General features: G+C 39.1%; 1 protein-coding gene across 1 annotated transcript in view; it reads right to left on the reverse strand.

The window, feature by feature from the left end:
* Positions 1-26,402, reverse strand: part of SEMA3D (semaphorin 3D) — a 141,291-nt gene that overhangs the window by 19,401 nt on the left and 95,488 nt on the right. Inside the window, exons 9-12 of the mRNA XM_086480808.1 lie at positions 16,819-16,933; positions 16,333-16,402; positions 14,557-14,701; positions 2,954-3,176 (exon numbers count right to left, since the gene is read on the reverse strand). Coding sequence (XP_086336934.1) covers positions 2,954-3,176; positions 14,557-14,701; positions 16,333-16,402; positions 16,819-16,933 — 553 coding nt within the window. The remainder of the gene's footprint in view (positions 1-2,953; positions 3,177-14,556; positions 14,702-16,332; positions 16,403-16,818; positions 16,934-26,402) is intronic.

Raw genomic sequence — 26,402 nt, forward strand, 5'->3', positions numbered from 1 at the left:
CATCAAGGATGTAGCCTTCAAACAACATCTATCCCTATCTGCATCTATTGCTATATACATAGCTCTATACAATAGATTTATGGTTTTACTCAATAACTGAGCCAACACAATTGTAGGCTGCCCCTGGCAGGGATGGTCTAAGTCTCTTACTACACAAACACAGACAAGCATGTCCATGCTGTCAGCTAGAAGTTTCTGCACATTTCCTTGAGCCAGAATTGGGGCCCATCTGACCCCAAAGACATCCATCTTAGAGGACTAAATTGTCAGAAAATTATTTCCTTTTTTTAGAGAACTAATTTTAATCCAGTACAGCACCTTAATCAGAAGTAGGTTTCATGTTAATGTGAGGAGTAAAGCAATGCACATTTTTCATTTACCTTTTCATTTTAGGGATTTTTTTTAATAAGATCTCCATTCAACATCAAAATCTTAATTTAATCATTACAGAGATTACTTATTCGGAGTTATCTGGAGAATTCTTTAAAAAGTTACATCTATTCATCAATTTTAACCTGAATTCCTGCTTGGTGAAAACAAAATCTGCTCATTTAATCTCAGACAATTACACACTGGTGATTCTTGAATGGCCTTAAAAAAAAACCTTAAAAACTGCTCAGGGGAAGTGAGTTGGGTGCTAGAATGTGCAGCATGGAAATGACACAGCATAGCTTAGTCCTAAGCACTATGTATAGTATCGAAATGATGAAAAATAATACATTCTAATGGAAAGAATGAGATTTTCATTCTTGTTTTCCCAAACTGCTGAAGATTATATTACCAACCAATGCCAAAAGTATTTCAGTTTGCCTTCTGTATTAAAGCTTTTGTTTGTTTGTTTGTTTAACATAATTGCCAAAGCCAGCATATGTATGGTGGTTGCATACATTCAAACATATAATAAGCTTCTGATCTGCTGCTCAAAATCTCCTGGGTTATTTGGTATATCTGTATTCAGTCTCTCTATATAATACTTGAAATTTAATCTTTGAGCTTATTTTTTTCCATAGGAAAAGTTTAGAGGATAAAATGGAACAAAAACATGTGCTTCCAGAAAAGAAAACTCACTTTTAAGGAAGGCACTGCAGATAAAAAAAAAATATCTGCATATTATGGAGTGCCACCTAGTGACTGCATGGTACATGCCGGCCTTGACAACCCTAAACTGGACAATTTACTCTGAAAAAATTAGCACTGTTGCTGGGTAGTAACAGTTAACCTGGGAGTATTCAAATTGCTGGTCTCTCAGTACCGTTTTATTCCTATGACAAATTTTACAGTGGAGGGTAGCAAACATCTGAAAGTAACCCCTATAGCCACTAAAATAATATTTTGTGCATTTTAACTAGCCATGTTTTTGGACAGCTAAGTTTTAAGTTACTTTTTCTCACTATTATCAGAAGAAAAGTAAGCTTTAGTGAGGACTCCCAAATCCTAAGCATCTCACCACTTGGGAATGTGTTCCCTTTCCTTCTCTGTTGACTGTATTAAAGACTGCATTCAGAAAGCAAAGATTTTCTGTCATCACGGCTAAAGCTTATTCCCAGCCTTCTCAGGCAGCACAGGAGCGAACAGCACTTTAATGTTCTTTTTTTTTTTTTTTTTATGAAACTCTGCTTTTCTCTTTGACACCACTGTACTTGACTTGTGGGGAACAGAGAGGGACATTCACACTGTCTTTTCTTGGAAGACAAGATTTGTGAAAGGGATTGAGTCAAAAGACATAAACGGTCCAAGAGAGAAGCTATGTCTGGACTCGTGTGTGTGATAACACAGCTGGGAAGTGGCTGAGACAACCCACACTTTATAGGAGACGATGCTTTGTGACGATTCACTCCTTTCCCAAATCACTTCAGAATATCCATACCTATCAAACTACACTATATATGTGACACCAAATTTGCTTATAGGCTAGGTAAAATGCTGGAGTAGGATTCAAACAGAAATCTTCATTTCCCTGCAGCTCATGGCAGTAGCTCATCCACTGCCCTTTCACCTCTATGTACCTCAGTTTCACCTGCTGTGAGATGGGGGTAATGGCAATGACCTCCTTAGTAAAGCATTCAGATCTATCAGTGAGAAGTGGTTTATAAGACCTATTACTTGTGAGAGAACTTCAAACTGTGGATTAAGAGCAAGAAATTCCAGTAGAGTAAGACTGTAGATTATTACTTCAGAAATGTTATGAATAGGCATGTTAATATTTCTTAGCATACCATGCTGTTGGGTGATTCATGCAGTGACTACAAATTTAATTACTATGGTAAAACAAGACTTTTTCCTTAAAGTGTATAACTATCATAAAAATCTAGAGAGATATATAATGATCCATAGAAAAACTGCAAAGCAGATTCCTTTCCTGACAGTAGCTTAACCTTTCTGTTCAATTCTGGTCCTCTTGTTTGGAGCTATTCATGTTGCTAAGTAATATCTTTAAAAGTATTTAACTGGAATTGTTTTCCTTAGGCTCAATTTTAAATCTTTCTAAGCCGTTCAATGTCACGTGAGATGTAATGCTGAAGCACCATAGCACTACCGATAACAGGAAGTACTCCTTGAAGTTATTAAGGTTATTTTTTTTTTCTTTTAATTGCTTATTGATGTGCTGCCAGCAGGAATTGAAGCCAGACTACCATGTAACGTAAAGACAAGTACTGAATGGTACTCAGAGGGTAAGAAAGTCCAGGTACTCTGATCCTTAACTGTTTTATCATCTAGGGACCAGGAGGCATTACAATCTCTATAGTAGCAGTCTCTTGAGCTGACAAATCCATCTAATCTTAGCATTTGCATGAAATCGTGGCACAGAATCAGGAGCATCTTAAATGCTTCCCAAAGCTGCATTCGTAGGAAAAAGACATAAATCAACAGGCTTATTCAGGACCTGCTGGAGTATAAGTGTTCTTAAAGGATGTGCTTTGTGCAGAATGATAGTGGAAGTCCTCTCTCTTACCTGTTCCTAGGAAAATAACATCATATTGCCCATCCTCCGCCATGACATGGTCCACAACAATTTGAGTCAGACGATAGTCCACGTTGATTCGAGTGAATACCGGTCCTCCCGTCACTGGGTAAACGGATTTGTACATCAGTGGATGGCGTCTAATAAAGCTAATGACTTCATCGGGAAAGTCTCTGGTAGACTTTATGAGCGGATCATAGGTTTTGCTTGGACACTGAATGAAAGAGAGAGAGCAAGACGATGAGAGGAATATCAGGAAATACATACAAGTAATCTGCAGGTTTCTTTGTGTAGTAGGAAAGTTGCCTGGCCCAGATCAGCTATATCGGTTTGTAAAGCACATTTGCCTTTTGAATTAGAATTGAAAAAGCTCAGTGTTGATCTGAAAGCATGGGAGCACACTGGTTAGTGTGGTCTTCTGGCTCTTCAAAGGGTAGTTTTCTCCCTTGTTTCTCCACTCTCTCCTCTTCTCTTTTCATTTTTACCTCTTCAAAAGCTCTTCCCTTTCCCTTTCATTTTCCTTTATCCTGCTCCCACCTGTTCTCTATCTTTTAAAACTACAGATTTCATCTCACTCATATGTACTACTACTCAGAATTATAAATCTTCTATTTCTGTTCGTTATATGCCCACACTTGCAACTACATACAGATATATGCAAGTTTTGAAGAAGAATTCTTATAGGATTTTCTTCTTTCTCAGTCAGAGATTTTGATAACCTAAATTAAACCTTAGAAGGAAGATGAACTTTCTTAGCTTCTCTAAGATACTCAGGAAAGGAAGACAGCATTAGAAAAGAGAAGTTGTCTGTTTGATGTTGGATAAAATGTGAATTAATTCATATTTATTGCATCAACATATCTGTAAACACAAACTACCAAAAGCTACACACATTTTTTGAGTTTTATCACCCAAAGGTCTTTAAGACCATAACCAAGTTCCTTTACGTTTCTTCATCTAGCAGTGTCCCTATAGAGTATGAAATACTCTTTAATAATCCTACTGCTATGACCAATAATGAAAATACACTATTATTAACATTCAAGCAGTACATTCAGTACTCTCATGCATTTTGAACTTTTTTTTTTTAATCATATTTTTGAGCCAGCAAAATCTAGGCATAAGCAGTCTAACAATATCTATTTTTAATTTAAATATTTAGAAACTACTTGTATACAACACCATAACAGATGTCATCAGTGTAGGCCACTTTGGAAATTTGGTCTGTAATAAGTAAGTCACAAATTCAATCCATATTCAAGTAGAAACCAAGTTTTCTGTGAGAACACTTTCGAAACCAGTAAGAAATCAGGTTGCTTAGTGATTTTTCTCATCCCAAAGCAGCACTTGGTCACCAGTACTTCATTTTTTGAAAGCATTGCTTTAAAATTGGAGAAAATCTCATGATGAGCTCAGTACATCTGTAACGAATTTCACCTCCTTGTTCCCTGTCCCACTTACAGGCGCCTTATCACATTGGATATTTTACAAAGACAAGGAAACCGAGTTTGGAGTGAAGGAGACTGTCATGCTGTCTAGCTCGCATTTCAAGGCACAGGTAACAACATGCAGTTAAATTTGCTACATGCTGAACAAATTAGTGCAGGTATCAGTGTCACGGACTTTCAACAGCAAGTCTAGAGTGCCCTCTGGTGGCTACCATGGGATAATTTCAAGTACTTAAAGTGCAGCATCTACTCTACAAATGAAAGTTTTTCCGCTTTTTGTATTTCTGCTCCTCTTATCGAGGCTGAGTTTCTACCCTGCTGATGCAGTGAGCCAGAACTGGGCAAGACCCTCACCAGCATGCCCCGATGTAAGACTAATGGCTTAATTTCTCTTGGGAGATACACTCAGATTTACTGTGGCAGAGGGTCCCTAGTAAATGCTTTAGCCATGTTATTTTTCAGATTGAAACACCGACACCTACCTTTTCCCTGTATATGGCCTGCAATCACAGGCCATAACTTTTCAGAGAATAGCATCTCATATGCCTTTTGTTTATTTTTTTTTTTCTTCTGAAAAAGACAAGTTCTCCAGGTGCCAGATGATCCCTATAGTTCATTGTCCTGGTTTGGCTGGGATAGAATCACAGCCCAGCCATGCTAGGCAGGCTGTTCGCAGTTTCCAGTCAGCCAGGGCAGCTGACCTGAGTGAGCTACAGGGGTAGCCCATCCCATAATGTCATGGTCATTATAAAAGGGGAGGGTTTGCTGAGTAAGGGGATCTGCTAGGGTTTCTCTTGTTCCTCCTCTCGCTTCTCCCTGCTCCTGAGGACTGCTCTCCTGTTGATTGCGATGGCTACATATTCTTTTGGCTGAGAATAACCTTGTAAACCCTTGTTGGTATTGGTGCTGTTCCATTACTGTTTTCACTTCAACCCTGTGTCTGCTCTCCTCTTCCCAATTCCCACTCCTGGCTGGTGAAAGGTCATTGGGTGACAGAGCAACTGTTATAGTTTAGCCCTAGATATTGGCTAAACGTAGACACTCACTATTTCTCAGAAGTGAAATGCTTACTCCTTACTCATCCACATAGCTGAAACCCTTGCTCAGGCCCCTGGCTTGGCCGCTACAGCATCCCTTTCTCTGGCTTTGAACATCAAAGTCTCATCCTTTTCTGACATCCAGACAACTGCTACAGTGATGACTCCCTCAGACACTTCCCCAATGTCACTCATTTATTGCTGGGGTTGGCTTCCACCTCTATTAGACCCATACTGATAAACTAATCAATTCAGCTGTTTCTTTGGCTTACACAAAGTTTGCTCTTGTATATCTTGCTTGAAGACCACCCAAAAACCTACCTCTTCAAATTTTTCCCTTCTGTGGCTTTCAGGGTGAGCCCAGGAACATAACTACGAGGTCTCTCATGGTCATATATCTCTGCTTTCCTTCCCATGGCTTCTTGTATCTCTTTTCTGTCCATTGTTTTACACTTAAGTCTCTAATCCAAGTCTGAGAAAGCTTCTCTTTTGAATCTGAAGGCGTTTAGATTTGTTAATGGAGCACTACAAATCCTGAAGAACAGTAAGATGAACTGGAAACACTAGTCTAGTTGGTGACACCCTTTTACATATTATCTATTTTCTTCTTTATTACACTACTTTTAACTAAGTAATCCCTGTCTTTCCTGCCAGGTGGAGCCATAACACAGTCTGTGAAGAAAGAAATGTGATTAAATAGTGCCTTTGCAGTCTGCCAGGAGAAAGTTAAGATCTGAGGGGAAGTTGCTCTACAATCCTCCTTTGTGGTTAGTTTCAACTTTAGTTCATGTTAGAGAAGACTTTAGTTCACATTCAGTTTGACGTGTGTTCAATGTACGGTGCCAGTTATGGGCTTGCAGTTAGGATTTCTTCCACTATGTAAGGTTTGGCATTATTCAAAGCATTTGCATTAGGAACAACACAGAGAGATCAAGGGCTGAGCACGTCCCTCCTCCATTGCTGACAAACTCCCTTCTCACAGCTCCACAACATCAGCCACTAGCAGCAAATCTGTCCCCACAGGCTTAGGACCAGCCTGCACTGTTTTCTCCCTTGGGTTTCCACTGCTGCTCCATTCCTGGGCTGAGGGATGCACATAGCACACCCTGTGGCAGTGCTTGCTGAAAATGGAATGCAGCCCCTGCCCAGTGCATACAGGAATTGTGTATACATGCCTAAGGATGAATTCTTCATTCATTGAATACAGCTAATGCAATGCAGAACTATTCTCGTCATACACAGTTCTATCTGAATATGCACTTGTATTAATACCCTAAATAGACAATAGCAACTAGTTAAGCAAAAATTTCTGACTGAAGATAACAGTCTCAAAAGTATCACAGACCACTTGTATATTCAGAAGCAAAACAGGCCAGTGAAGCACAGACCACCCACACCTATGGTCATGTCTGAAATGACTGCTGGGGGCAGCTCCCAGTCTACCTTAGACCCGGTGTACCTTAGACCACAACACTGCCACAGGCAGGATACCATTTGGAGCATGCCTAAACTATTGCAAAGCACATCCTAACATTAAAAAGTACAGTGATGGAACTATAAAGCTGTTGGAGTAATCCCAAAGGCCCAAACCCTACCATGCATGATACAGGGACATCTTTGCCAGCTTGCGCAGTTAATTCAGTAGAAAAAAGGACTAAAGATCTGATCCAAAGATCCACTTGAGTCAACAGGGCCATTTCCAATTATTTCAGTGGGCTTTGGATCCCTTCCTAAGACAGCATGACCACCAAGAACAGCCGGGCAGGTGTGACTGTTATGCTTGGCCAAGAGAGCAACTTCCAGAGGCATCACTCACTGTCGCATGACGGATGGAACAGGGGAATGAAAAATTCATTTTGGCCACCCTTTGGTAAAGTCCTCAGGCATCTGTTTAAAACTGTGTCCACCCTTCGTTGCAGAACAGTTCCTGTAGGGTTGTGCTTCCTTTCACGGCGATCAATAGGATGTATGATGGTAAAGGCTGCACGGCCAAGTGCGTGAGTGAAGCAGCCTTTCGCCTCTGAAATGTGAGTTCACATCCTGTTGCATATCTCATGATAACGATATCGGTGTTCTCTGCCCAGCTCAGAGAGGACATTTATTCACATCATCAGCACCAGATGCTGTCTCAGATATGTGACATCTCCCACTGGAGACAATAGGAGATTGGCATTTATATCAAATGTCACAGGAGTAGGTTCACAGGGTTGTTTAATGTGGACTACAAGAGAATCCAGCTCCATAAAAGTTCTTATAACACCATCACTGTTCTTTCTCAGCATCTTTGGCTTCTGCAACAGGATGGGAATCATCTCACCTGACCTAGATTCTTGTCTGGGCTGTGTGGGAACTGCATAGAGGAGGTGCCTTTCTTTGATAGAGAAGTCTGAACAACTCGCTCATATTTGACGGTCTTCTTCCAGATAGCTGACATCAAGAAAAATTAATCATGCTAAATTTGTAAAATTAGTACTGCTAGATAAGAATCCTGAAAAAATTTTTTCACCATATAATTCATTCCTCTGAGGTTGCTTAGGTCTTCACTGGCTTGAATGATAACTTGATACAAATATTCATGTTTAAGAAATGAAAAGTTAACAAAACAAGAAAAAGAAAAAACACAACAGAAGCAGAGTTGGAAGAGCTAAGGGCATCTCTATTCAACTGCTGTACAAACTGTGTGGCACAAAACTTTTAAAGAATAAATTCAATAGTTAAAGTTTTTCCAGTGCTTTCTGTGTGAGCTCGATTCAACAATAGTCACCCTGGACTAAGTCTGATCCCAGATGACCTACAAAGATGCCTTTTATTCCCTCACTTTTTATTTGTATCCAAAAGTAATCAGGAGGTGATAAATTAAGGCTAATCTTTCTCGAGTAAAAGCAAATACACACTAACTTAGCAACACTGCACATATGTAAGCTTTTCTCTTTTTTTCACTTGTCTTATTAAATTTGCAGCTTAGCAGAGTGCTGGATGTGTAGATCTCACACAATACTGAGACATACGGTGTGACTGTGTTAACATTACGTGAGAACCCTAGCCAAGATTTTCAAAAGCTGGTGCCAGAAGTTAGGCTCCTAAATAAATCTCCAATTTGCCAAAATGCATAGTGCTTCACACCACCCAGTGAAGACAGTAAGAGCTGCTGGATCTAACACCTATTAAAATTGTGACAATTGTTTGAGAACCTAGCTGTAAGGTGTGTAAAAAAATATCCTTTTATTTAATGATGCACCTTTAGTTCAGCATTGCTTTTGTCTACTGACAATTTTGAAACAGAATGCTGTTCCCTATGGGCTTCAAAAGGGTTTCTATTTCAAGCGTGTTGAAAATCCCAGTTTAAAAGTGACTTGTCACATTGAGCCTTAGACCCACTTAACAATGAAACTCAAACACCCATAGGCTAGATACACAACAGGGACTTGATAATATTGAGTGCAGCAGGCATCTGCTTGGCAGATTTTGCAATGTCCAGGCTGGGAATTTTTATGCATTTCACAAGGAAAACTAAGCACCACACCAGCAAGTCACTTTCTTGGGAGCATCTGAAGTATCCAGTGTGAAACGTTAAGGAGTGAAGTATTTCTTAAATTTCTCCAGTACTGGGGAATTAGATGTCTTAGTCTGGGCTTCCCTCCTAGGGGATGTGTCCCTCCATTCCAGATGTGTGGACTGGAGACATCCTGGGAGTTCCTTGTTCCTTCATATTGAAGGCGTTTTACTTTTCATGGGATAATTACCTCTCAGCTTAGTCAAAAGTAGTAAGAATGTAGCTCAGATGTTAACCAGAATGGGAGAAGATCTTTGAAAAGCTCTCTATTTTATGGTAAATGCAGTAGGAACTGGAACGCTAGATCCTCCCTCATAGGGAATGAATTAACCACACGGTCTCCTTTTTCCCAAGTTCTCAGTGAATGAATATTTAACTAACAAGGAGGTATGACCTTGTAGTCAGCATTGTCCTATGATGGTCTTCCAACCTCTAAATAAGTTCCCTTATTACTGATCCGTCAAGTAAAAAACAGAGAAACAGAAGAACTACCTTCAATTAGTTTCTTCTGTGTTAAATGGGGACCTCCCACACAGCCAACACATTGAACTTTATTTGTAGAATTTATAAAGTAATGCGAACCCTGAGTCCTGAGGGGTTAAGATATAGCACTGAGGACCGGTGCAAGCTTCCGAGATGCCCCGAAGTACTTTAAAAAATGGTGTATTTATAGTTTTATGATCTGTGGATTAGATGACAGCTGAGAGATGACTCTTAGGGCACAGGCACTTATGTGCCATTGAAGATCCAATCATAAGCCATTCTGAAAACAAAATTTGGGTTCCTGAGCGGCCTAAGTACCATGTGGCTTCTTCTCTGTAGTCTGATCAGAGCTGCACAATACATTTTGCATTTGGACATGCAGCAAAAAGCCTTAGTGCTTCTCTACAGTACGGCTGGATGGGTTGTGCCAGAAGGACTGGACACTCAGCAGGAAGACTTTCACACTAATCTTTCAGCTACTCAGAGCAATCCCAGAAGAGGGCAGAGGAGAGTGGAATGAGTCAGGTTCTGCAGGAGACAAACAGTGACAACCTCACTCCACCCCCGGCCACAAAAAAGCACGAACAAAAGAAACATAAAAATCCTTACAAATAAACTGATGTCCCCATTGCTTTTTAAAGATAGTTTGCATCTCACTTCATGTGCAAGATTTGTTTCTACCCTGTTCCAGTGTTTGTCTTGGGGACTTTGTACTGCTTTTCCATATAACACACCTGTGCTGTTGATAGAAAAGGCTGACATAAGAGAGCATTAATCTGAAGTTAACTGTCCGAGACCAGCTAAGTGAGTGAACTTGACTTTGCAGGTGGCACTTTGCAATTCTCTGCCGATCTCTGCCAGTGGGAGAGGTGACTGGGTTTGCAGCGTTTCAAAAGGCTGCTATGAATTGAAAGGTGATTCGTGTTGGGGAAAGCAGGTTGGTAAGTAAGAGGAGGTGGAGGAGGCTTTCTCAGGAAAATAAACCCGTAAAGTGAAACATTTCACTTAATTAAGCAGCCCCATTTACAGTGAGGAGATCAAAGGAGAGAGGAATTGGAGAAGCAAAGAATGCAGTCTATCCCATAAAAGATCAGGTGAAAGAGGAAGATAAGTCTAAAAACAACAAGGGAAACCTGTGCAACCCTCAGTGTTTTATGAACACACTTATTAAAGCAGCAAAACTAACCAGATGGGAGAACAGGGGGGAGGCTTTTTGGCAGATGGTATTTCTCTGTGGCTCAGCCAAGTCCCAATGGGATGGACACCACATCTCAATCAGCCTGTGCACTGGATTAGCAGAAGAAACACAGGAAGGGGTTTCACTGAAGAAAAGGAGAAAAAGTAGTAGAGAGAGAAAAAAAATTAAAAAGATCACAGGAGAATCTCAGGGCTTGTAAAGGAACTTGTTTTAAAAAAATATATATATACACAAAGGATTCAGGCATTCAGAGCCATATCCAGATCTGGAGTGGAAAGAGGTGAGACAAAACTCTTCCAATGGACAAAAGCAATATGCTGGGCTGTTTCTTCTTGTAGCTAAGAAGTGACTCAGACTGTAAGAATCTTACTTTACTGATTTCAGAGATTTTGGCAAATCAGTTAGTAAAATATCTAGAGCTATCAAAAATATTTAGTGCTGCCTTGGATAGCAGTTAAGAGTCCTATGTTCTACAGGTGATCAGCCTAAGTGTTAATTCGCATCTTTAAACACTGTCATTCTTCTAAAAATCTGATCTCGATGACATTTACTCACCATCAATGAAATTAGGATGACTCCTGTGTATTCCATCAGAATTTCCAAAACGGGACCATGGGTTGCTCTGGTACTGCAATGGCTACAGCTAAATAAATAAGCTAGAAGTGTTTTTCCCTCCTAACTCACTGAATATCTTGTTCAAATGCCTTCCGTGATTACTGGGAGGGTGTTATGAAAACTCTGTTTCAGAATACAGAACACACTTGAAAGAAAGTTCTCGATGATTTCTTTATCAATGGGCAGTTTCCTGGGTGAAATCCTAAGAGACTGGAAGAAAACTTGGTTTGTTATCTGGGGACAGCTGCAGATACACAAGTCCAATTTTTAAACAGCTAAAGAAGATAGAGCAAAAGCTCCCTTGGTTTTCAAATCACCCTTTGTGTTGGGGCTGCCTGATACATGTTTTGTCTGACTTTTTTTTCTCAACTGGTAAATCGAAACAGATTTGAAGCCCGGCTTCTGTTTAATTCCCATTATTTCCACTTACTCTTTAATACTGCTGGGAGAAGTTAAAGAGCTGTACCTTTCGCAGCGTCAACGGCGTGCAGCGTGCTGGAGATCCCCAGTCACCCTGTTCAGGGGTCTTCCAAAGACAGCAGAGGGCAGGCGGACCACGCTGCAGCGCCGGGACCGCGGGCAGGCAGGGGCTCCTGCTGCCTGCACGCTGCTCAGCATTGCGAAGGCATGATATCATGGTCATGTTGGGAGTTTATCTTCGACACAAATTGCCACAGGAAGCATTTTGTCAAAATTTCGATATCAAAGTGGTCACAGCCTCTATAGTGAACAGCTTTATTTACTTAGGAGATAAAGGCAGCTGAGCAGAAAGTTAAATTGGGGTAAGCAGTCTCCTGCTTCTGTATAAATGCTGAAAGGAAGTCAATGCCTCTCTCAAAGCCAAACATCAAAGGAAACGCATTTCCTAGTATAGCCATTTTTAGACTTGCCAGTAATTTAAAATATAAGAAATATAAAATCAGAGCAGTGCTGGCTATGCTAACTCTAGGCAACACTTACATAGAGCTTAAATTTCAAAAATATCCTAGTAACTTAAAAAAGGGTAGATTATCCCTTTTTGGCTTTGTTCCGAGCATTCCTGAACCACCTCATAGCTGGCAAGAAATGGTGAAACTAATCTTTAAGGAAGAGCATTTCAGCATCCACACTGCAGTGTTCTGCACAGGTGTAGCATGCTGCTTCTTTCCCTTGCCTTTGAGCACTGCGCTGCTTTTTCAGATCCCAGTCTAAATCTGTTCCTATCCAGAGGTTTGGCATAGCCCATTATAAGGCGAGAGCATGGCATGAATCTACTTATCTGGATACCCTATATTAAACTACTGAGCCTGAAGTATGTTGCAGTCCAGCTCACTAAGACAAAAGACAAATAACTATGCACCAATACATTTACCTTATCTACATAGCAAATATTAGAGATATCTTTCTTCTGAGAGGTTTCTTCAGTAAAATCCACTTCCCTTCTCAATCCTTCATCAGAAAAAATACAGAAATTCACCGAGTATGGAGGTCCTAAGGATTTTTATGAGACCATTTTCTCACAGCTATTATCAGGTGCTTAAAGGAAGCAGTTGGAGAGTTAAGGGGTGTCTTACGGAAAATATCCACTTATCTTTAAACTTTCCAACTTTTAAAATACTTGCAAGAATAGATATGCAAATCAGCGATAGAGATCAGCATTGACATGCTTCAGCATGACATGTTTCCTTCCTTATGAATCCCAGCTCAACCATGTGATGGCTAATACACTCAAAAATGCAATGAGCTTATGACCCGTCTATCTGTACAGAGTGTTCATCCTTACGGGGCACACTGCGTTTTTCAAGAGAGTTATTTTAATCTCTTTAGATGCCATGGGACCAGCTATTGTTCTCACTGGCACCATTTTTGTACTTAAAACTAAATGCATCTGCACTTCTTAACCAGTAATGGAGTTGCACATGCTTTAAAAAAAATAATAATTAAATGTAATCTTCTTTTCTGGGGGCACTATATATTCTGCATGAGAGAGAGATGCGTAAGCCTACAGTGCCCGAATTGTCTAAATTAGGAGCGCATTTGTTCCAGCCGTACAGATCCTAGGCAGGCCAAACCAATCCCCAGAGCTGCCTTAGTCTTTACGAAAACATCTGCCTTCTGCGACTTGCCTGCAGCTGAGTGGAGGGAATCAGAGCTCAGGGCCTGACCTCCTGCAGCCTAGGACCACCAAGTGCAGCAAACAGCATGGGCTTGGACCATGCAATTGGGTCCATTGGAAGGATGATGAAGAAAACACAGAGACACAAGCAAATATGTGAAAAGAAGAGATAGACAATGTGATTGAAGCAAAGGTTAGACCAGTGTTGATGTCAGAGAAATAGTGCAGGAACACCCAGATGGCTTCTAGAGAAGGTACCAGCAGCAGTCCAACCTCAGTAGCTCAGGGCTTGGCTGGGTTTATGCAGCTGCCTAGTACTAGTTCACTGAATACCTGACCGAGACAATGTTAAGCTACCCTAGATAATATCTGCCTTATTCTTAAATCATTGCTCTTCTACATACAGAGTTGCACAAATTTGTGATGACTTTTTTAAAGTAGATGCATTTTTTGGAAATAACATTTTCTTCCTCAGCTGTAATATAGGTCTGTATTTAAATTTAATTCCAAGACAGAAGTGGTGGAAGAATTCTTTAATAACTTTTTCAAACTTTTCCTCTTTGTTTTGGCCCGATTGTTACATATGAAGTCTACGAGACTGGGATTTAAAAGCGTTTCCAGATATTAAGCTTCTCTTTTCTTCCTGTCACTTATTTTTCATCACATAAAATCTCTCACAACTAACTCCTTATTCTACTTCAAAACACAACACATGCACAAACACACATAATGGAATCAATGACCATATTTGAAGGAACAGGATTTTAACAGACTCAAAGATAACAGAAATACAAGACTTCAAATAAAATACCTCATCATAACCTCATACTCCATAAAGAAATGCCTTTGGCTTTTTATGAAGTGTTGATGCCTTAGAGGTGATCCCAAAAGATAGAAATACAGTTCTACAGTAGGAGACCACAATAAGAGAGACAATCAGGAAATAGACAGTCTGGACACAATGTTATCTCAGAGACATGGAAAAAATGTATATTTATATACCTACAGGGTAGGTAGAAATCTGAGCTGTCAACAGAAGGGAAAGGGTTGAAAGGATAATTTGAAACATCCTGAGTGGAAAATATAAATTACCAGTCTGGGGAGGGGTGTGAAGTATGATTCTTTTTGAGTAAAAATAGAAGTATGCAATTAAGGAGACACTTACTGTACCAGGTCTGGGATACGGGATGCGACCTTCATATTGTACCCATCGATGATCCACACTCTCTTTGTGAGCATAAGGGCCATTGAAAACAGCTCTGATGTCTGCCATGCTGTACACACAAACTGCAGAGCCCTTGAAGACAGAGCTGAAAAAGAAGATAGATTGATATGTAAGTTGTAAACAACTCTTCAGTGCATGCTTCATCCAGTGAATTAACTAATTCCACAGAGTCTAACGGGGTCTGAATCAATCCTAAACCTGAGACCTGATAAAAGTGGTGCTAAATAACAGACAATGTGCACAGGTCTGATAACTACAGATATTTAATGTCACTGTCAACACAGTTTAAAGCTTCGCTTGGTTGAAACCTGTACTTAGCCTCTGGGACCACTTGATAGACTCCCATTTTCTCTAGTGGTTGAAAGTTTCTAGCTGCCATTTATTAGTCATTTTGATTAGAATTTTATGCAAATGAAAGACTTTCCTTTATATAGGATAGGATGAGAGGAAATAGCCTCAAGTTGCACCAGAGGAAGTTTAGATTAGATATTAGGAAAAATTTATTTGCTGAAAGAGTGGTCAAACATTGGAATAGGCTGCCCAGGGAAGTGGTGGAGTCACCATCCCTGGAGGTGTCCAAAAAACGGGTAAATGTGGCACTTTGAAACTGGTTTAGTGGGCACGGTGGTGTTGGGCTGACGGTTTGGACTTGATGATCTTAGAGGTCTTTTCCAACCTTATGATTCTATGATTCTATACATTGTGTTCACATCTGGAAGTACATATATTAGTGATATTATAGTTGATGTGCCTAAGAATTACAAGTTCCATTGGACAGACAATGAAAAGAGACAGAAATAAACATTTATTTCTTTTTCTATGACTTTTTTCAGGGTTTTTTTAACCTTTTTTTTAAAAACAAAACAAAAAACAAAACCCAAATAGTTCATTTTTCAAAAGAACACCATGCTAGGTTGTTGGGTGTCATGTACTTTAGTTACTTCATATGCCATTTCATTCATTGTGCAGCATTTCATTAAATTTTAAATGTTTTATGTGGTTATATATTCTATGGAGCCACTGTGGTGGCTGCTTTTGAGTTAAAGAGTGCCTTGGCAATTCATTGTACTCATACTGTTCAGCATTTAGCTAGTCTGTATTATTTACACTTCATTCAAAGGTTCTGGAGACAAATGAAAGCATTATTTATTTTCTTTCTGACAATTCTATATACAGCACCTCACTATTGCAGCTGAGAAGTTTATTAATCAATTAATCTATACCCTTGAGATATCAATGGGTTATTCTTCCATCAACTGTCTATAAAAACACTGAAACATCACTTTAGAGCATAGTGGGTTTTGATCCTAAGAAACAGCTGATGTCAAGTTGTTGCTTACAGAAATAATGCTTCACGACAATGACTTGTCTTAAATATTAACATATGGTTGCTCAATAAATATCAACGAAATTTGTAAATTCAGATACTAGAGGTTGAAATAAACTAGCATGCTTTTGATAGTTAAATTTTCATTATTTTTTACAATCATTCTCAAAAGTCAGGCACACAAAAGTTTAAGGACATAATTATAATTTATTATTTCTATTTCTGAAAATACACTCCTTAGGGACTACAGCCCCAATATTGCATGCCTTATTCAAGCAGACTCTCACTGCTCTCAGGAATCAAGATCTACTAACAGAAGGGTTTAACAAAAGCCCTGAGTAAGATCTTCAGCATTTGTTTCCAGAGGTAAACGTGATCCTAGTGCATACCTTGTTGTAGTGAAGACTCCATATACAAGCGGGTTTCTCTCATCTCTTGTAGAAAGTAAGAATATATCTTCTGCAATGGGAAAAATGTTTTTATTTAATCAAACATCCACGGAATATTGCTGCATTTACTGTTTATAATTTGGAGATGTGTAAATATATAACAAAGTTTTATTTTTGTCTGAATTTTAATTTTTGCCTTGTGAATTTGTGCTAATATTCTGAAAGTTGTCCATTTGCAGATAGTCTGGGTTTTATTCAGAATCAGATTTTTCACTTTCCAGCTTCTGGAGTGAAAGGGAAAAACCCCATATTTCTGATTGGACTAATTCCAGTTATAATCAGGGACTTCTGATAAAAGTCAGAGATATTACCAGCACTGTTTGGAAGAGGAGTGAAATCAGAACAAGACATAGTGCTTCTACAACAACAAGAAAACCCCAAGCAATACTGATGTCAAAACAGACCACTAAAGTTAAATCAACTTACGCAGCTCATCAAAATGTGTATCTGCTCCTTCAGGACCAGGTATCGAACACACAAGCCTGGCTTTCAGAAAAGTAGTCCACTTGTTTATTAGGCTCCTTTGACCTCCCATATCATTCTAATAAAAATGAAATTAAAAGACTTAAATATTAAACAAATAAGAAGAGTTTTAACATATGATATTTGGTGGTAGCACAATACTGACTGTGCTTCTTCAGTCTGATTCCACAGTTTTATCTTACCACAACAACCACAAAGTATTTTTTTCATTATTAATGATTTTTTTTTCCAAAACCAGTGTAAGACAGCCTTTTTATAAATGGATCCAGTAGTCACTCCTCAGCTCAGTGGGCAACTCAAATTTCCTAATTATACCCAACGCTGTTTGCAAAGTTGTCTCACCAGCTCTACAGCTGAAATGTTGTGAAAACATGTCTATACCATGTGATTTCTTGTTCCCTGTGATGCTATTTTTTGCAATCAGTCGTTCTTCAATAACTCTTTTTAGAAACCAAATAATAATACAGAATTTTTTGGATAGATTTCTCAAAAAATAAGAACTATATTCAACAGCAGTTCTTGCAATGTAAATACCGTGCTGTTTGTTTTGTGTCCATAGTACAGAGATATTCATTCCAGGGAAAACCACTCATTATTTTAATAAGTGTTGTTATGGAAATACAGTCTATCCTCCACAAAAGGGATTTTTTTTTTTCATTTATTTTACTACGGGTTTCCAGGATATGAGCATACTTGCCCAAACTTCCTTTAGTCACTGGAAAAAAAAATCTATAAATGGTCACTTGAAATCTGAATTAACTTTCTGAAGGATAGATGTCCTTTTACTGACTTGGATCAGTAAAGGGATGTGGGGAGAGTGGATCTTAGAGGAAAATTTTAAATTTTAAGAATCTGGAAGTAGGAGTTTGCTTAGGACTTTACCTGCCTCCATTAAGTACATGAAAAGTCTAATGAAAGACATTTATCTGTCACCTCTGGCCCCAAATAGCAGATCTATTTAAGTTCCGCAACGCTATTTAAACCCCAGATTTTTTCATACTTAAAACCATAAGGGCAATGATATTCCAGCAGGAACCAAGAATTCAACACTTAAGAGAAATATTAACACCAACAGTAGTCTCCCAGCTATAAGTTCTGAATTACCCCATGAAGATGCCTACTTATTTTCATTTATAAAGTCTGAAGCTTAGGGGATCTGTGCTGTAGATTTTAGCACCACAAATTTGGTCATAAATGTTCATCCCCTCCAGATTCATTATGAGAAATCACTTTTTTTGTTAATTGGCTTTGCAACTCTGAAACCATAGAACCAGCCAGCAGGAAACACTGGGTTGTGAAAATTACATGGTATTTCCATAGATTGTATTTGGCCCTTCAGGGCTGTATCATAAATATTTCAGGCATTCAGAAAGATGGTTTTAAGTGCTGAAATTAACTTCACAAGGAGTAACACTTCTCTGGTAATGCATTCTAACCGTTTTCCCTTTTCATGTACTTGCTACTTTTAAAGAGGTTAGCTCAGTTGGAAATGATTTCTGTTAATCTATTGCCTTTGGAACTCCTGTTCTTACAAGAATTGCTACCTCCTCTCTTGATTTCCTGAGGTCCTGCCAAGCCTGAAACTTTGCATCTAGCCAACAGATTTATTACAAAGGTGTCAAAATTAGCAGCCTGAAGCCAATAGGAAAAAGAAGTTCTGCATGTGTGTGTTCTGTTCAAAGGCACAGCAGATAAACTTTGTGGTGCAATTAACACCAAACAATTACAAAGATGCAACAAAGAATCTTAAAAAGCAAGAAGAGTTAAGCTTTTCCTTCCTCTGGTAATTCAGATTAGCTAAGAAATTCTCGGTTGCAGCACTTCCACTTTGACTTCTGATGGATGCAGTGCAGCATCACAGGAGATGAGGTGTCTCTAACTGCCTGGCTAGGATCAGAAAGTGGGGAGGAAGCAATATGTGACAAGGCTGGAATGGAAAAATCACCCTTGTCTAGCTCCTGCTCCTGTCATCACAGGCGTTCAGCTTCTGCAAGAGATGGGAAAATATGTACTTGTTTTACCACCCTTAATTTGTGATCCAACACAGCATTTTCACAAATGCCTATTTTAAATACATCAGTAGTTGCACTGAGTCCCTAAAGAGTAGTGTGAACCAAATACTGTACTCAAATGAAGGAGTTTTAGCAAGTGTTATGTGCTTTAAAGTATAAGATTCCACTGGATTTAAGATGTATCCGTATTTCCTCACTCTCAAACCAAGACATGATGTTAACCATGTTACTTGAATTTAAGAAACATTAGAACAGACATTCAGTAGGTGTGCCTTACAGATCCAAAAGTTGCCAATAACACTGTACAGGAGAATTCAGTAACTAGCCAACACTCCATGATCTACCAAGTCCTTCTGAAGCCAGAGGAGTGACAAATTTATGGTGCAGAAATTGAGAGACTTTTCACTGATTTAGACAGTTGCACATACAATAGGCTGACATATCCTCCAACATGCTTCTTCCTACTGCCATGGCTGAAAGAAACAAAACATACATTTTATTAGGAGGATGTTTTTTGTGGTTTGGGGGCGATTGGTTTTCATTGTTTTCTGCTTGTTCGTTTCTTTGTTTTATTAGCAGCCATATAGTACTCTCCAATTCTTTATGTCATCTCTGAATAATATAGTGTCTTTGCTTTCCTGATATGTGCCCAGGACTTATCAAGTGAGAAAGTTCAGGAAGTGACAAAGGCCATGGCCATTTTATCTACAGGTAGAATTAGCTCAGCTCAGGCCAAGGAGGTTCAAAAACTACTAGTAGTATAGGCATATCTTTGCTCCTGGACTCTCAAGTAGTTGTTGTCTTATTAAGCTTTGGAAATCTCCATTTTTTGGAGAAAGCGCACCCCTTCCTTCTTAACACTATTTTTTGGTGCATATTAGGTCAGTCTTTGACACGAGGCTTCAGGTGCTGGGGAGCATGCAATTATTCTTTCTTTCAGATCATGTGGGCATGAATTCATTAGCTTTGCATCATATCTGCCTACTCTGTTGCGGATTCCTTGGACCATCACAGTTCATGATTATTGGCCTCTGAGAGGCTGAACAATGGACATATCGGCCCAAAATCATTTCGAGACTGGGTTGCTACAGAAAGAAGACAGTGTCTTCTGTGGAAATGATTATTTAATAATACCAGTCTGCAATGAACCACTGACGTGCTCCAATGCTGTGAGCTGGATGTAGAGCATGACATTAACATAATAAGATTACAGGCTGGGTGGTCAGTGGATTAGAAAAAATGGATGGAAGAGAGAAAATCACAAAAGCAAAGGCCAGTCAGTGCATAGGTGAACAGAAATAAGTATTCAACACAAAGTTACACAATCCTAATAAACTGCTGGACTGATTTACACCAAGCAAGGATTTGCCTCAACCCTGCTGGAAGTGTGTGGTAAACTGGATGTACTGAAATTATTATGGACAAGAGATACTGGTACCGAAGATAAAGAATGCTAAATATTTCAGGAAGACAAGACAAGAGCACAGGATAAATTTAAGTACTAAGAGAAGGGGAAGGCAGCATGAGCAAGCCTTTCATTCAAAAAATATGGCTAATCTACTTGAAATCTTATCTCCCAAAATATCACTTCTAAGCACACTGGATTAGCAGTGTTTACTATAAACTTTGTCACAGTACAGATGAAGGCACTTAGGACTACATATTTCTTTTTGAATATAAATAAAGGTTTAATTAGCACTTACTGCTTTGTAATCTCACAACCTGTAACAGATACCCACACTTCTGCCTGAAATACCTTCTTCTTAATAGAAAGAAGTGCCTGTAAAATCTTGGTTACTTGTGTTTGCTTGAGCTAGAGGTCTAGATAATTGCCAACTAGAAGGTGGGCAGTTCAATCTGTCACCTGTTGAAGAAATATTACCAAAAAATATCACAAAGATTTAAACACGGAAATTATTTAGACAAATGGAGAAGTAATCCAATATGATTTTAATAAATCAGACAGGCTTTTATTCTACAGAAATCCTAAAACTTCAACCCTTTTCAATGAGCTCATTCTAAAAAATAATATGTTGGAGTGAGAGATCAGCTTTCTACCAAACTGCATTAAGAATTCAAATATCTGATGTACAACTTCAATGACCGCAGCTAAGTGTATGGCTTTCTGACATCCACGAAGTATGCTGTTTAAATGCCACAATGTAAAATTTGTGAAGTCAATTAAGGTCATATGATATGCCTTTCTTGGGAGACTTCGATGGAAATCTCAGTTTTCTGATCTGCAATTTATACATAACTGAGCAAAACAACAGGTTTTTCAAACCCTTTAGTTAAATATGTTCATTATGAAAATCAAAACTATCAGAAAAAATACTGCTCTATGAACAAGTTATTTAAAAATCAATTTATATTAAAGACTTTCTGTTCTATCTATTTTCTATTCCATTGTATCTTATATATTATATAAATGTAGCTCCATTAAAATACACAAATGGTAGTCTTGGAATCTGGCAGGCAGGAAAACAGATGGCAACAAAGCTAAAGAACATCTGCATCTTTGAGGTTTTAAATCTCTTATTTGTTTGTAAGTAACAGTGACAAATTGAACATTAGAACAAAAAGTGCAGTTTTCTGAAAATCAATCAACATCAAAGATGTCAACCACTGTGATTCATAAAGCTTTAAAGACAGTATTTATCCTGAACAGCTTCTTAAATCAAAAGGAAAAAAAAAAGAAAGACAATCAGTGGAATTTCTAGAAGCAGGTTATTAATTAGAGCCAGTGGCAAGATGTGCAGAAGGACCATCCAAAGTGAATTCCGAGCCTGAATAAAAGCAAATGCTGGAGAACAGAGGGGAAAAGTGCTGAAACTGCAAAAAGCCCTGGAGCCATTCTCTTGTGTGAAGCCTAGCTATGTTACAAAGACACCAGAAACAAATGGCATCTCCCGCAGCAAAGATTTGCGTTCTGAAAATATACCCCATCTAGCAGACTTTATAAATGGAGGAAGGGCCAACAACCTTCTTTGGACTTCTGTCTTCAAATTCATATTTCTTTTTTAATTATTTCATTTTACTTTGCATATTCTGCCCCTAGCCAACTCTGTTAGGTACTGACCTAACATAGGAAAGTAAGATTTCCTCCTTCAGGCATTCAGGTTCAAAATTCTTTGTCTAAACCACACTGATGTCAGATGAAAGATTCCTCCCATTTTTTCAGCAGGCTATGGGTCAGATCCAAAAACATCAAGCAACACATTAAGTGTGTCTTGAGAAAGAATAAAAATACACTTGCAATATAAACAAGAGAAAGCAGGCACATGCGATTTTAGATCTTTGCTCTGCTGTGGATGCCTTGAGTAAACTTGGGAAAGTCAGTTCACCTCTATGTCTGTAGTCCCCATTTGACAGTGAGAGTGGTGACTCAGTTTAGTAATTCTACTGTTTCTATGAGATTACAGAACTTTTATGGGGAAAGCTTCTCATTATAGGATTGCACATTGCTTCATATAAGACGGCACCAACCCCTCTGGACACTGCAGATATTGCTAGTGTATAATACTTCTGCTGCTTGAACCAGTTGATCCAAAGATGAGGATTTGAATGGGACTCAGCCTCGTGTACCACTTGCTTACACACAGCAACATCCCTTACGAAGTCTAGCCCAGCAGAATGATCCAATTCTTCAGGCTATGGACTGTCCCTCACAAAGTCTCTACCACCGCAGTAGCATTTGCGCGTAATTAGGCAACAGAACTGAAGGTGCACACACAGTCCCCTGATAGGAACTGCGCAGAGTTGCACATCACCTCAACATGAAAGCCTGGAATAAACTCAGCCCTCCTGATTTCCAGGGTGATGCATCAGCCTGATATCTCTATAGTGCTCCTCAGACCATCAGCGTGCAGGCTGCATGCCCTTTGTCTCCTCCAAAAGTATAATTAGAAGTATAATTAGTATAATTCTTCTGGATTTGTCTAGCTTGGACATAAAGTTTTCCCCTAGGCAAACCCATCGTCAGAGAATCCTTCTTTGATCATTTTTCACATCTTTCTTGAGAGCTCAATACCACCACAACTTGAAACAGAAGACTCACAGTCTAGAGTACAGGTGTGCAAAACCCAGACCACTTTTTGGTCCCTGGGACTTGTAATTTCTGAACAGCTTTCTGAAATCATCATCCATCACAGTCCAGAACCTAATGCACATCTTGTCCTGGCTCCCTGCTTATTTTCCCCATCCTGAGATAGAGCCATTGTGTCAGTCACTAGGACCAAAGTGCCCTCATTGTTAGTGCAGTATATTTCCTGATCTCATAATCTGTCACTGCTCTGTACTGGCTGGCTTCATTGCCTTCATGCAAACCACACTGCTTGTTGCAAAAGGAATTAGAAATGTTAAATAGTATCTTCAACAGACTAAGGTTATAGACTGTGGGTCAAATCGTTCACTGAGCTCTGTGCACATCCAAAGGTGATTGCACAACCAGGGTCAAATATAGATCTCAAAACCAAAACAAACAGAAAAGCTAAACATTTGTCTCAACTCAAGCCCTTGCCTATCTATTAGGCAAGAAGGGCACACATATCTAGAGTCATCAGCTTGCAGGAGCACTGTGGCTAGTGTTGAGCTTGCTTTTGGCTTCCTTTTTGCCAAAATGAGTAAATGCCCACCAGGACTGAACCAGGTAAGCCTTTGGCGTGAAACCAGAATGAAGCTCAAGTAGCTGAATGTATGGCAAGATGATCCAGTGTCACTGGAAAGCTGACATGAGACCTATGGGTAAGGATGCCACTCTGGGCATTCATGTATTTCTAGGCACTAAGACAATGGGAAAGAGGGTCTTTATTGCAACCATAGCAAAAACTACAAGACTGTACTCCACATTTACTGTGGAAAAGCCCTCTGTCTGAACTATGAGTGAGAGTGTTTTAGCTTTCAGTTCCTGCTCCTCAAGCAGATTTGCTGTCATTTCATTGAAAAATGGCAATGTACTCACATTAAGCATGCATAACTGGTTCACTATGGAAAATGTTGATTTTTATTTTGGAAAGCAATCAAACATCACACCCAGAGGTTTCTACTGAATTATCATTGGATGGGTTCCAAAATGGAAAATCTAACTATACAGCAAAGAAAAATTCTGGACTGTTACTAAGCATACCATAAAAAAAAAAAACCCACAAAACAAAACAAAAGCTAGAAACTAACAGGCTCAGGTAAAGACAGGGTGATGACAACACCAAGTTTGAACGTGGTTTGGGACAAATGAAATAATAAAATTAAGAACCATTTTACCACAAGGCCATTCAGCAATCCTGCTAAGATTACATCCAACAGGTTTGCTTGTATTAAGAACATTCCCCAAAACTGTTCAAAGGCTGCCACAAAGTAGATGTACTCTACTATATCCATCATTAGGCTGTTCACTTCAACTCCAATAGAAATTTGAAGTGGGCAAAGGGTGATGGCTGAACTAATAAAATGTGTTCAGGAATTCTCAGGAAAATCTATCTTAAATTTTGAGTATGATCTGTTCATGGTTTATTTCAGTATGTTTGTCTTGTCTTTACCTGTGTCTCATCTAAACTTTCATATATACTTAATATAAATTATATGATATATATACATAAAAAGGATATAAAAAGACAGAGGGGAAAAAAAAACAAACAAAGATTAAAACTTTCAGACTATGAAATGCAGCATTCTCGATCATGAAGCTACAGGCAAGTCAAGTGACTAGATGGATTATGCAATTAATGTCAAATAGGAGATCACAATTTATATGGCTTGAATGCATCAACATCATTGTGAAACTGAAGCAGTGTGAGATGCAGCACTGGGATAGGCTTGAATTTGCTATTCAGAATTCCACTTTCTTAAATAAGAATGCCTTGAATTTCACATTCCAGGGACCCTTTATATCCAGCGGAAAATACGTCTTTCAATGAGTGATTTGGATTGAAGATGGAAGGAATCTTCCTTTAAAAAACAGTCATCTGTCTTTACTGCTTGAAGTGAATGCCTGATGATTACATTTCTCTCTTGGATACACACAAGCACCCAAAGTTGTTAGTGTAGGACAGTTTAACCACGGTATTGACAATCACAGTTTGAGAGCTGGAAACGCAGGAGACCAAGAAACAAAGGTAGGTCAACATCTTAGACAGTCCTTTAGAATTCAGCACCCTGAAACATCTGCATTTACAAACATATACTCAAACCACAACAGCAAAGCCTGAACTGTAAACCGAGGTACCTTTTCATATTAAATGTACTGATAGGAAAAAACACAGGAAGCTAATTTTATCACAACAGAAAATTCCCCAAATGACAAAGTCATTATTTGCCACTCTTAGAGATATTTGAACATCTGAATCGAAGCACTCTGAAATCATGGACTTTGGATTAGACTTGGGAACTCCACTCAAATTAACCCTGCAGGCTTCCCACTTCCAAGCTGGTGGGTTACTGACAGTGTCTTCTGCACTGTCTCTCTGGCAACTAAGATGATTTCCAGAGTTTGCTTCAGAGGTTCCACAGCTGCATTTCCATAATCCAGTTTTTAATGCTCTATCTCAACACTGCAATTCCTTTTTCATTTTCCCTGAGGATCAGTAAAATTCAGTCACACCTCTTTATATATAAGCATAACTTACATATTTCTGCTCCATCTGCAAATCATGACTTCCCCCCTCAAAAAACCCACCAATTACACTGTGGAAACACACCCATGAGGGACAAAAATATACCAAACTTCCTATACTCATGCCTGTACTCTTGCCAATAAGGAAAGTTGGACCAAAAGACCTAACAAAGCCTGATGTTATATCTCTTACTCATCGCAGTTAGAAGCAGATACTATATGGAACTGGCCTGTCTCAAATAATTTCAAAACTTTCAAATGGCACACAACATTCAAATATCACATTTGGAAGTCCAAGAGGAGTTAGCTACTAAAGGACTTACTGCTGCAAAGATGCTCAACAGGCGAATGAGGGCCAAAGTTTTCCTAGGGATGACATATTCAAAGTGGTTTTGATCATTATCAGTGAGAAATAAAAAAATAAAATAAAAAAAAAAAGGCCCAACAAAAAAACTCATTAGCCATGGTTAGCATTGTGGCTAGGCAAATTATGGTGACAAATAAAGTATGTACGCATGTAATACGCAGTAAGTTACATCTTGTCTGGAACAAGTTGCCTCTAGAACTGGAAGCAGGATGGCTGCACGAGCATGGCTCTGAGCCCAGACTAATTAGCCCTGCTGAGAACATGTTAACATGGCTATTTCGCTTCCGGGACCCAAGCTAATACGGCTGAACGGTAAAGCACTATGCTATGCGGACAGCTGAAATGGTTTTGGAGATAGATCAATTATCTACACAGTGATGCATTACACAATATAGAAATACAAAGAATGTTAATGACCCAGTTATCCCTAGTCACAGTACAGGCATGGCTAGACTACTTCCAGGACAAGAAAAACACCTCCTAACTTTTACACATAAGCAGCCCCATGGCAGAGCCCACTGGAGACCCTGGACTCAGAGTC

The sequence above is a fragment of the Leptosomus discolor genome, chromosome 1 (genome assembly GCF_034619465.1).
Source record: "Leptosomus discolor isolate bLepDis1 chromosome 1, bLepDis1.hap2, whole genome shotgun sequence".
In the NCBI taxonomy this organism is placed as follows: Eukaryota; Metazoa; Chordata; class Aves; order Leptosomiformes; family Leptosomidae; genus Leptosomus; species Leptosomus discolor.